General features: G+C 40.8%; 1 protein-coding gene across 9 annotated transcripts in view; it reads left to right on the top strand.

Moving 5' to 3' along the window:
- LOC121386860 (abnormal spindle-like microcephaly-associated protein homolog) overlaps positions 1–14,728 on the top strand; it is a 158,397-nt gene that overhangs the window by 138,299 nt on the left and 5,370 nt on the right. For 4 of the 9 annotated variants that reach the window (XM_041517889.1, XM_041517885.1, XM_041517882.1 and 1 more), the window contains 7 exons: positions 1,073–1,300; positions 3,518–3,670; positions 6,818–6,979; positions 9,518–9,679; positions 10,808–10,969; positions 12,144–12,305; positions 13,483–13,644. In XM_041517889.1, coding sequence (XP_041373823.1) covers positions 1,073–1,300; positions 3,518–3,670; positions 6,818–6,979; positions 9,518–9,679; positions 10,808–10,969; positions 12,144–12,305; positions 13,483–13,644 — 1,191 coding nt within the window. The remainder of the gene's footprint in view (positions 1–1,072; positions 1,301–3,517; positions 3,671–6,817; positions 6,980–9,517; positions 9,680–10,807; positions 10,970–12,143; positions 12,306–13,482; positions 13,645–14,728) is intronic. The other 5 variants (XM_041517886.1, XM_041517888.1, XM_041517887.1 and 2 more) reach the window with 5 other exon arrangements.

Raw genomic sequence — 14,728 nt, 5'->3', positions numbered from 1 at the left:
ATAACCTTTGAGATGACACACACAAGAACATACTACACTACAGTGCACTCCCTTTAAAAATAACCTTCGAGATGACACACACAAGAACATACTACACTACAATGCACTCCCTTTAAAAATAACCTTTGAGATGACACACAAGAACATACTACACTACAGTGCACTCCCTTTAAAAATAACCTTTGAGATGACACACACAAGAACATACTACACTACAATGCACTCCCTTTAAAAATAACCTTTGAGATGACACACAAGAACATACTACACTACAGTGCACTCCCTTTAAAAATAACCTTTGAGATGACACACACAAGAACATACTACACTACAGTGCACTCCCTTTAAAAATAACCTTTGTGATGACACACAAGAACATACTACACTACAATGCACTCCCTTTAAAAGTAACCTTTGTGATGACACACAAGAACATACTAAACTACAGTGCACTCCCTTTAAAAGTAGCCTTTGAGATGAACCATTGTTACAGATTTATCCAGGAATGTTTTGTCCAGCATCACATGTCAGACTGGGTTTGGTAAAATTAGTGTGATTTAAACATAATTGGGATGGGTGTTTAGGCCACTGAATACTGCAGTGCATCATTGTTAAATTAATTTATCAGAACAATTGTTAAAATATTGACACTTCATAAATTTGGAAATTTCAGTACCACTTGCTTTTGGAACTGGGCCTACAAAATGCAGTAGTTAAAAAGAAATGGTATCTTGGCTTGCGAAGATGATATATTTGGTACCAAAGAACAAAAGTTTTCTGGATTTATTCAGAATTCCAGATCTTTAATTGCATGTCTGTGTACAGTGTTTCCAGGGTTTTCACTGTTTGTCATAAATTTTCAATATTCTCTGTCTAAAACAAACAGTATGGGGGCCACATTTTAGACCACCAATGTAAAAAAAATCCTCTTTTTTTTTTGGGGGGGGGGGGGTTAACCCACTATCATCTGTGCTGTTTGCATATTTATCCCTATCTAGAATGTTCTATGCACGAGTACAGTTGTCAGTCTTATATACCATTGTACTAAATGCTGACATCAAATATGTTCTAGGCTGAATCAGGAGCAGAGCAAGAGACAAAGGAGGAGGAACAAGAGCAGACGGAAAAGCCAGCAGATGACCAGACGGCCGAGCAGACGGAAGGTCAGGAGGTGCCCACTCAGCAGACAGAAGAAATCGACATTGACCTCAATGACCCAGACACTGAGAAAGCAGCCGTGAAGATCCAGTCTAGTTTCCGTGGTTACAAAACACGCAAGGAGATGGAGGCACAGAAGAAGGTGAGTTTGCTGTTAAATTTTTTTTAAATTTCCAATTGAGGTTCAAGAGTGATCATAGCGGGGTGGTGAAGTGCACTCCTGATGAATGGTAGATCTAGGATCGATTCCCATCATGGACTCATTGGGCTTCTTTTTCCTTTTTTTCCTTTTTCCAGCCAGTACTCTGCTACTTGTGTAACAAAGGCCATGGGATGTACTATCCTGTGTGTGGGATGGTGCATATAAAAGATCCCTTGATGCTAATCCAAAAGAGTAGTCCGTGGAGTGGCAGCGTGTGTATCTGTGTGGTCCTTAACCATACAGTAATAAAATATACAAAATTGTTAAAAAAATTTAGCCTCGTTAACCCATGGCAAATTAAAGCCATTGCTTCTAGTATCTAGCTTAGTACAGTGAATCCTGTCAAAACTTACAGTTTGTAGCTTAGTACAGTGAATCCTGTGAAAACTTACAGTATCTAGCTTAGTACAGTGAATCCTGTCAAAACCGGCCATGTATCCCTAATTTTCTAAATTCTAAAACACGGACCTCTAAACACTGGATCCTATCTAAATGAAATAAATATTAGGTTGACAGTGTGCTTTATTTATGTCCACGTGGATCTGGTTGGCCTAATTATTGTCTACACAAGCTCAAGGCATGATCTTGATGTATGCATTTGACCTACTCGCCCGAGGTGCTTGCATCGTAGGATCGAAACTCCTCAGTGGACCCATTCTCTAATTGTGTTTTTCCAGTTCCAGCCAGTGCATCACATCTGGTATACCAAAGGTTGTGGTATGAGCTGTCCTATCTGTAGGATGGTGCATATAAAAGATCTGTTGATACTAAGGCTTTATAATTAAGAACATTAAGTCTTCAAATGATCCAATATATAAAATTTTATAACATTTGGGATGAGGAGTACAGAACAGACATGTAGATCATTATGCACATTGACCATGGTATGTACTGTCCTGTCTGTGGGAAAGTGCATATAAAAGATGCCTTGCTGCTAAAGGAAAAATGTAGCAGGATTCCTTTCAAGGCTGTGTCAGAATTGCCAAATGTTTGACTGATGATTAATTAATCAATGTGCTCTAGTGGTGTCATTCAACAAAACAAACTTTTAACTTTTTATGCACTCTGAAATATATTTCACATGATTATATACATGTATATAATATAAAGAAAAAATTATTTTATGCATTAACCTATGTTTTTAGCAGAAATACTATGTCAATCTTATAAGATGCTGAAATCCTTTTTAAAAAAACCCAGAAACAAGCAAACTATAACAGGCCATGAATTGGTTTGTGTGTGTGTGGGGGGGGGGGGGGGGGGGGGGGGTGACAGAGGGTCGGTGGGGAGTGGGTGTGTGTTTGGGGTGTGATTAAGATTCCACTGGAGTTGTAAAATGATGTAATATAGATATTTTTGGATTCCATCATCTCATAATATGACCATTGTTTGAAAATGACAGGGAGCAAGAGGCAATTGCAGCTCGAAGTAAACTCTATACATGCTTTATGATCATCCGATTCAAGGACCGCGTTTGCATTCCACTTTAAAGTAATAAACAACAACACAATTGATATCAACACCTGTATTCTCAAACTGCTTCTCAATTCTAGCTTTTGATGCAAGATTAAAATTTGAGAAATAAACCTTGCTTCCCACTCCACAAAGTGAATTTCGAGCCCTGCTTATGCTTCTCACCCAAACCCTGAGATTCATGGAATCACGGAATCCTGCTGAATTTCATTAATTCATTTGTAGTTATTTTCGTGCTTTTATCCAATTAAGGTTCAAGCACGCTGTCCTGGGCACACAGCTCAGCTGTCTGGGCTGTCTGTTCAGGTGGGAGGGTTAGTGGTTAGTGAGAGAGAAGTTGGTGCAGTTGTGTTGCGTAACTTTTGAACATGCTCATGTACCACAGAGGTTTCGAGCATGTCCGTCCCGGGTTCGGTCTCAGGAAAACCGGGGACCCAACCCGGGACAGATCGGTGTAGTGGTTAAAATGTACACCTACTCATTGAGTCGATAAACTCACTGAGTCGTTAAACTGGCTCTGGGTGGGAGCCAGTACCAGGATGTGAACCCAGTACCTATACCAGCCTTATTTCCGATGGCTTAACCACGACACCACCGAGGCCGGTAATCCAGCTAATCCGGTCTGTATATTAGCAACCTCATGGTCTGGCCAGTGGTTAGGTCATCATTCTGTCTGCGCTGCAGGAAACACCGTCTGAGGATGAAGGTGAAGAGTACGGGTATACCGAGGAAGAACCTATTGATATTGACCTCACTGACCCAGAAGTAGAAAGAGCCGCTATAAAGATTCAGGCCACCTATAAAGGTTTCCGGACACGTAAATCTCTCAAAGGAAATGTAAGAGGTTCAGTTTCACAATTGTTCATGTTCATCTCGCCTGTGACAAAAGTCGCAGTTGGTGAGAGAAGAGTTTGTTTTCCTTGTAGCTCTGTGGTAGAGAGACCATCTAAGGTGCAATGGGTCTCTTGATGTATCAATCACTCTTTGTGGACAATTCAGGTTTTTTCCCATCCCAACCACTACCCCAAGACTGGTTCATTCATTAATTAATTTCTACTATTTCCATGCATATATCCAAATAAGGTTCAAGCATGCTGTTCTGAGCACACACCTCTGCTATATGTACTGTCCAGAACAGTGAGTTAGTGAGAGAGAAGTCAGTGTAGTGACCTTACAACTACCCACTGAGTCATTAAACCTACTCTGGGTGGGAGCCGGTACCAGGATGCAAACCCAGTGCCTACCAGCCTTAAGTCGAGTGACTTTACCACGACACCAGCAAGGTCATCTAAGGTACAATGGGTCACATTATGTATCACTCTTTTTGGACACTTTTTGTTTTTTCCCATCCCAAACATTTTGGTTTTTTCTATACCAAATAGTACCCCAATTAAGACTGGTACATCAATATGTGCTGTCATGTTTGGGAAAGTGCGTATAAAAGATCCCTTGCTGGTGTTTGGTAGGCATAGCCTGTGTGGCAGCAGCAGGTTTCCTCTCTGACTCTCTGGACGAGAATTGACATAATGAATGCTTATCAAATAGCCGCCATACTTTAAAACTTGCTGAGGTGTCGTCAAACAACATTTCTTTCCTTACCTTTATTTTCAAATTTTATATTTTGGTTTCTGCATAGTTAACCTTCTGTGTTCTTGTTTGTTTTGTTTTGTTTGTTTTTTGTTCAGATCTTTTGCATGTTTTGGTTAATTGGAGTAGGTATAGGCCCATACACTCTATTCCTCACCATCGTACATGGGGAGCAACATCCTCATGGAGTGTTTAATTCAGATGTAAAAATGGTGAACTCACCACTGTATTTTGCAAAATGTTTGTATCAACTTTTGTTTATTCATATACCTTTTGTCTCACACTCAGTAGCTTAATTTCCTTTTTTCTGAGGTGTCCTTATACATTCATCCATGCATGCATTCATTCATTCATTCATTCATTTATTCATTCATTTATCCATCCATCCATCCATCCATCCATCCATCCATCCATCCATCCATCCATCCATCCATTATCCCATCCATTCATCCTTCCATTCTTTTGGATTACGGATACAATTTACTGCCCCCTTACTTTTGGTAGATGTGGCCATGCATGGATATATAGATTTTATTTATATTACTCTGTGATATGAGCTTGTTCACCAACTACAAATACTGGAACCATGCAGACACTCACATAAAGGGAGCATCAATTTTAATTGGCTGCACTGTTTAAATACTGGAACCATGCAGACACTCACATAGAGGGAGCATCAATTTTAATTGGCTGCACTGTTTAAATACTGGAACCATGCAGACACTCACATAGAGGGAGCATCAATTTTAATTGGCTGCACTGTTTAAATACTGGAACCATGCAGACACTCACATAAAGGGAGCATCAATTTTAATTGGCTGCACTGTTTAAATACTGGAACCATGCAGACACTCACATAAAGGGAGCATCAATTTTAATTGGCTGCACTGTTTAAATACTGGAACCATGCAGACACTCACATAAAGGGAGCATCAATTTTAATTGGCTGCACTGTTTAAAAATTGGGGCAGGATTTAGCTCAGTTGGCTGAGTGCTTGCTTGATGTGCTTGTGTTGCAGGATTGAACCACCTCAGTGAATCCATTCAACTGATTGGATTTTTTCCCAGTCCAACCAGTGCACCACAACTGGTCAAAGGCCGTGGTATGTGCTTTCCTATTTGTGGGAAAGTGCATATAAGAGATCCCTTGCTGCATTAGGAAAAATGTAGCGGGTTTCCTCCAATGACTACAAATCATAATTACCACATGTTTGACATCCAATAGCTAATGATTAATTAATCAATGTGCTCTAGTGGTGTCATTAAACAAAACAAACATTAACTTTTTAATAAAATATTGAAAATTGTTATCAACTTTTTTTCTATTTTTGTTTGTTTGTTTGTTTTGTTTAACCCCTGTCAGTGTTAATGTTAAATTAAGAGAAGAAAAAGCTAAAAACTTAAGTGAATGACATGGTTTAGCTTGTGGTTAAGACATTACAGGTGATCTGTTTGCTAGAACCACAAACCAACAGCCAGAGGAAATGTAAAGGTTTAATTTCAATGTTTTTAATGTTTATCTCACTTAACTGAGATAAGTCACGTTAGGTGAGACAGGTTATACTTTCCTGGTGGCGTCAGATTTCGAATGGATCATGAGAAGTACTTGCAGCTTTATGGTAAAGAAGTCGTCTAAGATATGATAGGTCAGAGGATCAATCCATCTCAGTGAATACTTTGGGTTTTTCCCATCCCAACCAGTGCCCTAAGATCGATGCATATAAAAGTTTGTGCTATGTGCTATCTTGTCTATGAAAAAGTGCACATAAAAGATACCTTACTGCTTTTTTGGTAGAAGTAACAAATTAGCCAGTAGAGAGTTTTGTCTCACACTCTAGGTCACATGTTGACCCAACAAGAGGTTAGACATCTAGAGACTTACGTTAAAACATGTTGAGGTGTTGTTAAAAAACATTCCAATCATTTCCTTTTGAAATCTTGTATTTAGTTCAAAATAAGGTACATTTTTGTGTTCTTGGTTTTTGTTAAGATTGTTTGCATGTTTTGTTTTGCAAGTAACTGTCGTCTTATTTGTAGAAGCCTAGATATGGCCATGAATATTTCTTGATTGGTAAACTATTCTGTTGGCATTTTCATTAACTATGATACAGCTGGGCAGTCACATATCAGTTTTACATTTTAGTTTAGCTACAAAAATGTTTGAAAACTGTTAAGTCTTTTTGGTACAGCAGGCCCAAAGGAATGATATCTGAAGTGGGGGGCACCATCTCTATTGGGGGGGGGGGGGGCGTAAGCCAGATTTTAATCTTTATTTATATGATATAGGACAAAGAAAATGTGTATATTTTTATCCTCAGGCCTCCCCGGTTCCTATATGGGCCTGTCCAGCTAGTGGTCTTGGGACCTTATTCTGTTATTATTAACATTATTGTGCAGGAACAACTATTAGAGGATAAACCTGATGAGGTTGTGCAGTCTGGGGAAATCGAGGAAGAACCTATCGATATTGACCTCACTGACCCGGAAGTAGAAAGAGCCGCTATAAAGATTCAGGCCACCTATAAAGGTTTCCGGACACGTAAATCTCTCAAAGGAAATGTAAGAGGTTCAGTTTCACAGTTGTTTATGTTCATCTCGCCTGTGACAAAAGTCACAGTTGGTGAGACGCACTTTCCTGGTGGCATAAAAAAGAATCTAGTAGGAATGGGAATTAGCAAAAATTTATGGCAGAGCGATGTTCGTGAGACGTAGGTTATGTTTTTCTGGTGGCATCAAAGTTTATAGGGATGAGATGCGATATGTCACAGGATTGATCATCTTTGGTGGACACTCCAGACTTTTCCCATGCCAACCATACAGTGCCCCGACCAAATCTGCTACCTCAATGGTTGTGGAGTATCCTATTATTGGAAAATGGATATAAAAGATCCCTTGTTTTATTGGTAGGAACAGCCTACGTGACACCAGTGGGGGTTTTCTATCATTGTGTACAGGTCGGGACATAGCCCAGTGGTAAAGCACTCGCTTGGTGCGTGGTTGGTGTCGGATTGATTCCTATCGATGGACCCACTGGTCTATTTCTCATCCCAGCCAGTGCACCATGACTGCTATACCAAAGGCTGTGGTATGTGCTATCCTGTCTGTGAGATTGTGCATATAAAAAAGTCCCTTGCTACTAATGGAAAAAGGTAGCAGGTTTCTTCTCTAAGACTGTATGTCAAAATTACCCAATGTTTGAAATCCAATAGCTAATGTTTAATAAATCAATATGTTCCTTTGGTGTCATTAAACAAAACAAAGTGTTTATCACTGTAGGCAAAGAATTGGAATAGCCAAATGGTGGAGCAGGATATACTCAACTTTTTTGAACACCTAATATCATCAGTGATCACTGTTTTTTCAGTGATTCATGAGTACATGCCATCACAGCTGTATATATTCCATTGAGCTCTATCCCGTGCATGATTGTGGAGTGGCAGTCCTATAGGCAGTGTCAGAGGGATGAAACGTGTGGGGATTGCCTTTGTGGATTGGCAGTCTTCCTATAGGCAGTGCAGGAGGGATCAAACATCCTGTTGGGGATCTCCTTTGTGGAGTGGCAGTCCTCCTATAGATAGCGCAGGAGGGATGAAACCTGTTGGGGATCTCCTTTGTGGAGTGGCAGTGCAGGAGGGATGAAACATCCTGATGGGGATCTCCTTTGTGGAGTGGCAGTCCTATAGGCAGTGCAGGAGGGATGCAACATCCTGTTGTGGATCTCCTTTGTGGAGTGGCAGTCCTCCTATAGATAGCGCAGGAGGGATGAAACATCCTGTTGGGGATCTCCTTTGTTGAGTGGCAGTCCTATAGATAGCGCAGGAGGGATGAAACATCCTGTTGGGGATCTCCTTTGTGGAGTGGCAGTCCTCCTATAGATAGTGTAAGAGGGATGAAACATGTTGGGGATCTCCTTTGTGGAGTGGCAGTCCTCGGTGATCTTCAGTGTTAAATGGTTTCATTAGCATTCTCAGACTGTTTAAATAGTGGGTGTTTCAGACCTCCACACATTTCTGCAATGATCATTTTGTCCAAGCATATCTGCAATTTTTTTCTTGCCTTGTTGAAATCAAAATGTGAAGGGGTGGGATGTTATAGCCCAGTGGTAAAGTGCTCGCTTGATACGCAGTCGGTCTGGGATCGAACCCCATCGGTGGGCTCATTGTGCTATTTCTCGCTTCAGCCAGTGCACCACAACTGGTATATCAACAGCTGTGGTATGTGCTGTCCTGTCTGTGGGATGTTAATTTAAAAGATCCCTTGCTGATAATCTAAAAGAGTAGCCCATGAAATGGCGACAGCAGGTTTCCTCTCTCAATATCTGTGTGGTCCTTAACCATATGTCCGACGCCATATAACTGTAAATAAAATTATTGAGTGCGTCATTAAATAAAACAATTCCTTCCTTCAAAATGTGAAATATAGATATTATTTTTCCAATGGTGACACTGGCAATATATTGCTTCATTGTTAAAGTTTCCACATGTAGTTTATTTGTTTCAAACTATAATTATTATTATTATTAAATTTAAAAAAAACACCTTTAAATTTTTTTTTTTTTTATTCAAAATGCTTTGAATTAACATTTAGCTCAATGTTAAGTTTCCACATTTATAGTCCATTTTCTTATAAATTGAATAAGTCTTGGATCAATGAAACTGAATGTCCACCTCATTTAAACAAATTAAAAACTTATGAGAGACACTGCATTCATTTATAGTAATTAAGCGAGACAGTTAATTGTATGGAATTTTTCTTCTAAGTCTAAAAAAAAAATAAAAAAAAAAAAATGTAAATTAAAATAGGTCAAAATGAAAGCGTTTTTCGTGTCTAAAACTTGTTTGGTCACAACCCCATTTTCAGGTGTTATGTGTAGCTATTTTGAATCTTTCAGGAAAACTTGTTATATTATACAGTTCTGTTAAAGAATATTCATTTTAATTTGGTCATATTTTAAAAATGAAATAAGCAAATTAACATTAAGTCTCCCCCCCCCCCCTGCATGATTAACCCCCTATTAGTCATATGTCAAATCAAGAAGGAAAACCCCCCCAAATGGTTTGACTAGTTAGTGGTTAGAGCATTATTCTGTTTGTGCAGGAACAACTATTAGATGATAAACCTGATGAGGTTGTGCAGTCCGGGGAAACCGAGGAAGAACCTATCGATATTGACCTCACTGACCCAGAAGCAGAAAGAGCCGCTATAAAGATTCAGGCCACCTATAAAGGTTTCCGGACTCGTAAATCTCTCAAAGGAAATGTAAGAGGTTCAGTTTCACAGTTGTTCATGTTCATCTCACCTGTAACAAAAGTTGCAGTTGGTGAGGCGCACTTTCCTGGTGGCATCAAATTTTACTGCAACAGGAAGTAGATTTGTGGCAGAGCTGTGGTCCGCGATGTCACTGGTCATAGGATCAATCACCCCCGGTAGACATTAACCAGTGCCCCAACACTACATGGTGCATAAAGTCTGACATATGTACTGTCCTGGTTTCAGTCTTGAGATCAGCCACTGTCCAAGCCAGAGACCGGACCCAGGGTGGACATGCCTGAACCATGCACAGTTGGTCTAGGATCAGTCCCTATTCTCATTTTATCAGTGCACCACGACTGGTACATCAAAGGCTGTGGTATGTGCTATCCTGTCTGTGGGATGGTGCATATAAAAGATCCTACTAATGTTAAAATGTAGAGGGGTTGCTCTATATGTCAGATTTACCAAAGTTTGACATCCAATAGTTGATGCTTAATACATCATTGTGCTCTAGTGGTGTCATTAAACAAAACAAGTTTTGTCTGTTTACTGCTATTTGATAAAATTAGCTTATATATGGCAGCATTGGCTACTGTCTCCCTGTCTGTCTTTATCTCTGTCTCTGTCTCTGTCTGTCTCCAGAGACCTGCATCACTGCATCAGACTTTGCCGTTTAAGGGGAGCTTTCTCTGGCTCCCCAATACTCCCGTGACACTATAGTTCAAGAGAGTCCTTTAGCTCCCATTAGCATGTGGATATATATGATCCTCAGTCGCTCTTTCTCAAACTCCCTCCCTCCATCACTCCCTCTATCTCTCTGTCTGTCTGTGTGTGTGTGTCTCTCTCTCTCTCTCTCTCTCTCTCTCTCTCTCACAAAAAATTCCTTTACTTTTAAATATTTCATTTAGTTTCAGTAAGGGCACAACTGCCTCCATTACCGTGTCATATCAATTGGCCATGGATATAGATTTTACTTTCCTGGTGATGTTAACTTTTGCAGTTTATTTCATTTTAAGTTTTTTGTTTTCTGTTTTAAATTTGCCACAAATTACGAAATTAAGAAAACAGAAGCAGTAAACATACAACTCGTCCCATGGTCTGGTTAGTGGTTAGAGCGGTATTCTGTTTGTGCAGGAACAGCTATTAGAGGATAAACCTGATGATGTTGTGCAGTCCGGGGAAACCGAGAAAGAACCTATCGATATTGACCTCACTGACCCAGAAGCAGAAAGAGCCGCTATAAAGATTCAGGCCACCTATAAAGGTTTCCGGACACGTAAATCTCTCAAAGGAAATGTAAGAGGTTCAGTTTCACAGTTGTTCATGTTCATCTCACCTGTGACAAAAGTTGCAGTTGGTGAGGCGCACTTTCCTGGTGGCATCAAATTTTACTGCAACAGGAAGTAGATTTGTGGCAGAGCTGTGGTCCGCGATGTCACTGGTCATAGGATCAATCACCCCCGGTAGACATTAACCAGTGCCCCAACACTACATGGTGCATAAAGTCTGGCATAAGTACTGTCCTGGTTTCAGCCTTGGGATGAGCCACTGTCCAAGCCAGAGACCGGACCCAGGGTAGACATGCCTGAACCATGCACAGTTGGTCTAGGATCAGTCCCTATTCTCATTTTATCAGTGCACCACGACTGGTATATCAAAGGCTGTGGTATGTGCTATCCTGTCTGTGGGATGGTGCATATAAAAGATCCTACTAATGGTAAAATGTAGAGGGGTTGCTCTATATGTCAGATTTACCAAAGTTTGACATCCAATAGTCGATGATTAATACATCATTGTGCTCTAGTGGTGTCATTAAACAAAACAAGTTTTGTCTGTTTACTGCTATTTGATAAAATTAGCTTATATATGGCAGCATTGGCTACTGTCTCCCTGTCTGTCTTTATCTCTGTCTCTGTCTCTGTCTGTCTCCAGAGACCTGCATCACTGCATCAGACTTTGCCGTTTAAGGGGAGCTATCTCTGGCTCCCCAATACTCCCGTGACACTATAGTTCAAGAGAGTCCTTTAGCTCCCATTAGCATGTGGATATATATGATCCTCAGTCGCTCTTTCTCAAACTCCCTCCATCCCTCCCTCTCTCTGTCTGTCTGTCTGTCTGTCTGTCTGTCTGTCTGTCTCTCTCTCTCTCTCTCTCTCTCTCTCTCTCTCTCTCTCTCTCTCTCTCTCTCTCTCTCTCTCTCTCTCTCTCACAAAAAATTCCTTTACTTTTAAATATTTCATTTAGTTTCAGTAAGGGCACAACTGCCTCCATTACCGTGTCACATCAATTGGCCATGGATATAGATTTTACTTTCCTGGTGATGTTAACTTTTGCAGTTTATTTCATTTTAAGTTTTTTGTTTTCTGTTTTAAATTTGCCACAAATTACGAAATTAAGAAAACAGAAGCAGTAAACATACAACTCGTCCCATGATCTGGTTAGTGGTTAGAGCGGTATTCTGTTTGTGCAGGAACAGCTATTAGAGGATAAACCTGATGATGTTGTGCAGTCCGGGGAAACCGAGAAAGAACCTATCGATATTGACCTCACTGACCCAGAAGCAGAAAGAGCCGCTATAAAGATTCAGGCCACCTATAAAGGTTTCCGGACACGTAAATCTCTCAAAGGAAATGTAAGAGGTTCAGTTTCACAGTTGTTCATGTTCATCTCACCTGTGACAAAAGTTGCAGTTGGTGAGGCGCACTTTCCTGGTGGCATCAAATTTTACTGCAACAGGAAGTAGATTTGTGGCAGAGCTGTGGTCCGCGATGTCACTGGTCATAGGATCAATCACCCCCGGTAGACATTAACCAGTGCCCCAACACTACATGGTGCATAAAGTCTGGCATAAGTACTGTCCTGGTTTCAGCCTTGGGATGAGCCACTGTCCAAGCCAGAGACCGGACCCAGGGTGGACATGCCTGAACCATGCACAGTTGGTCTAGGATCAGTCCCTATTCTCATTTTATCAGTGCACCACGACTGGTACATCAAAGGCTGTGGTATGTGCTATCCTGTCTGTGGGATGGTGCATATAAAAGATCCCTTGCTACTAATGGAAAAATGTAGAGGGGTTGCTCTATATTTCAGATTTACCAAAGTTTGACATCCAATAGTCGATGATTAATACATCATTGTGCTCTAGTGGTGTCATTAAACAAAACAAGTTTTGTCTGTTTACTGCTATTTGATAAAATTAGCTTATATATGGCAGCATTGGCTACTGTCTCCCTGTCTGTCTTTATCTCTGTCTCTGTGTCTGTCTGTCTCCAGAGACCTGCATCACTGCATCAGACTTTGCCGTTTAAGGGGAGCTATCTCTGGCTCCCCAATACTCCCCTGACACTATAGTTCAAGAGAGTCCTTTTAGCTCCCATTAGCATGTGGATATATATGATCCTCAGTCGCTCTTTCTCAAACTCCCTCCATCCCTCCCTCTATCTCTCTGTCTGTCTGTCTGTCTGTCTGTCTCTCTCTCTCTCTCTCTCTCTCTCTCTCTCTCTCTCTCTCTCTCTCTCTCTCTCTCTCTCTCTCTCTCTCTCTCTCTCTCAAAAAATTCCTTTACTTTAAATATTTCATTTAGTTTCAGTAAGGGCACAACTGCCTCCATTACCGTGTCACATCAATTGGCCATGGATATAGATTTTACTTTCCTGGTGATGTTAACTTTTGCAGTTTATTTCATTTTAAGTTTTTTGTTTTCTGTTTTAAATTTGCCACAAATTACGAAATTAAGAAAACAGAAGCAGTAAACATACAACTCGTCCCATGATCTGGCTAGTGGTTAGAGCGTTATTCTGTTTGTGCAGGAACAGCTATTAGAGGATAAACCTGATGATGTTGTGCAGTCCGGGGAAACCGAGGAAGAACCTATTGATATTGACCTCACTGACCCGGAAGTAGAAAGAGCCGCTATAAAGATTCAGGCCACCTATAAAGGTTTCCGGACACGTAAATCTCTCAAAGGAAATGTAAGAGGTTCAGTTTCACAGTTGTTAGGTTCATCTCACCTGTGACAAAAGTCGCAGTTGGTGAGACACACTGTCCTGGTGGCTTGACATTTGATTGCAACAGGAAGTAGGTGTGTGGCAGAGCTGTGGTCCGCGGTGTCATGGGTCATAGGATTGATCACCCCCAGTAGACATTAACCAGCACCCCAACGCTACATGGTGCATAAAGTCTCGCTTACCGGTATGTACCGTCCTGGCTTTTAGCCTTGGGATCAGCTGCTGGCCAAGTCAGAGACCGGACCCAGGGTGGACATGCCTGAACTATGCACAGTCGGTCTAGGATCAATCCCTGTTGGTGGTCCCATTAGGCCCATTTTCATTTTACCAGTGCACCATGACTGGTATATCAAATGCTGTGGTATGTGCTATCCTGTCTGTGGGATGGTGCATATATACAAGATGCCTTGCTACTAATGGAAATATGTAGAGTGGGTCCTCTCTAAGACTATGTCAAATTTACCAAACATTTGATATCCAATAGTTGATGATTAATAAATCAGTGTGCTCTAGTGATGTCATTAAACAAAACAAGTTTTGTCTGTTTACTGCTATTTCATAAAATTAGCTTATATATGGCAGCATTGGCTACTGTCTCCCTGTCTGTCTTTATCTGTCTCTCTCTCTCACTCTCTCTCTCTCTCTGTCTCTCTCTCTGTGTCTCTCTCTCTCTGTCTGTCTGTCTGTCTCTCTCTCTCTCTCTCTCTCTCTCTCTCTCTCTCTCTCTCTCTCTCTCTCTGTCTGTCTCACTCTCTCTCTCTCTGTTTCTCTCTCTTGCTCTCTCTCTCTCTCTCTCTCTCTCTCTCTCTCTCTCTCTCTCTCTCTCTCTCTCTCTCTCTCTCTCTCTCTCTCTCTCTCTCTCGACCAAGTATCGATATAATCAAAGATCAGCCATTAAAAGCCCATATTTTAAACTTTATAGAAGTATCGTTAAACAAAAAATTCCTTTCCTTTTAAATGTTTCATTTTGTTTCAGTAAGGGCACAACAGCTCCCCTTGTTACATCAATTGGCCATGGATATAGATTTTACTTTCCTGGTGATGTTAA

This window comes from Gigantopelta aegis, chromosome 12 (genome assembly GCF_016097555.1).
Source record: "Gigantopelta aegis isolate Gae_Host chromosome 12, Gae_host_genome, whole genome shotgun sequence".
NCBI lineage: Eukaryota > Metazoa > Mollusca > Gastropoda > Neomphalida > Peltospiridae > Gigantopelta > Gigantopelta aegis.
The sequence above is the reverse complement of the archived record's forward strand: the minus strand, read 5'-3'. Positions and strand labels throughout refer to the sequence as shown.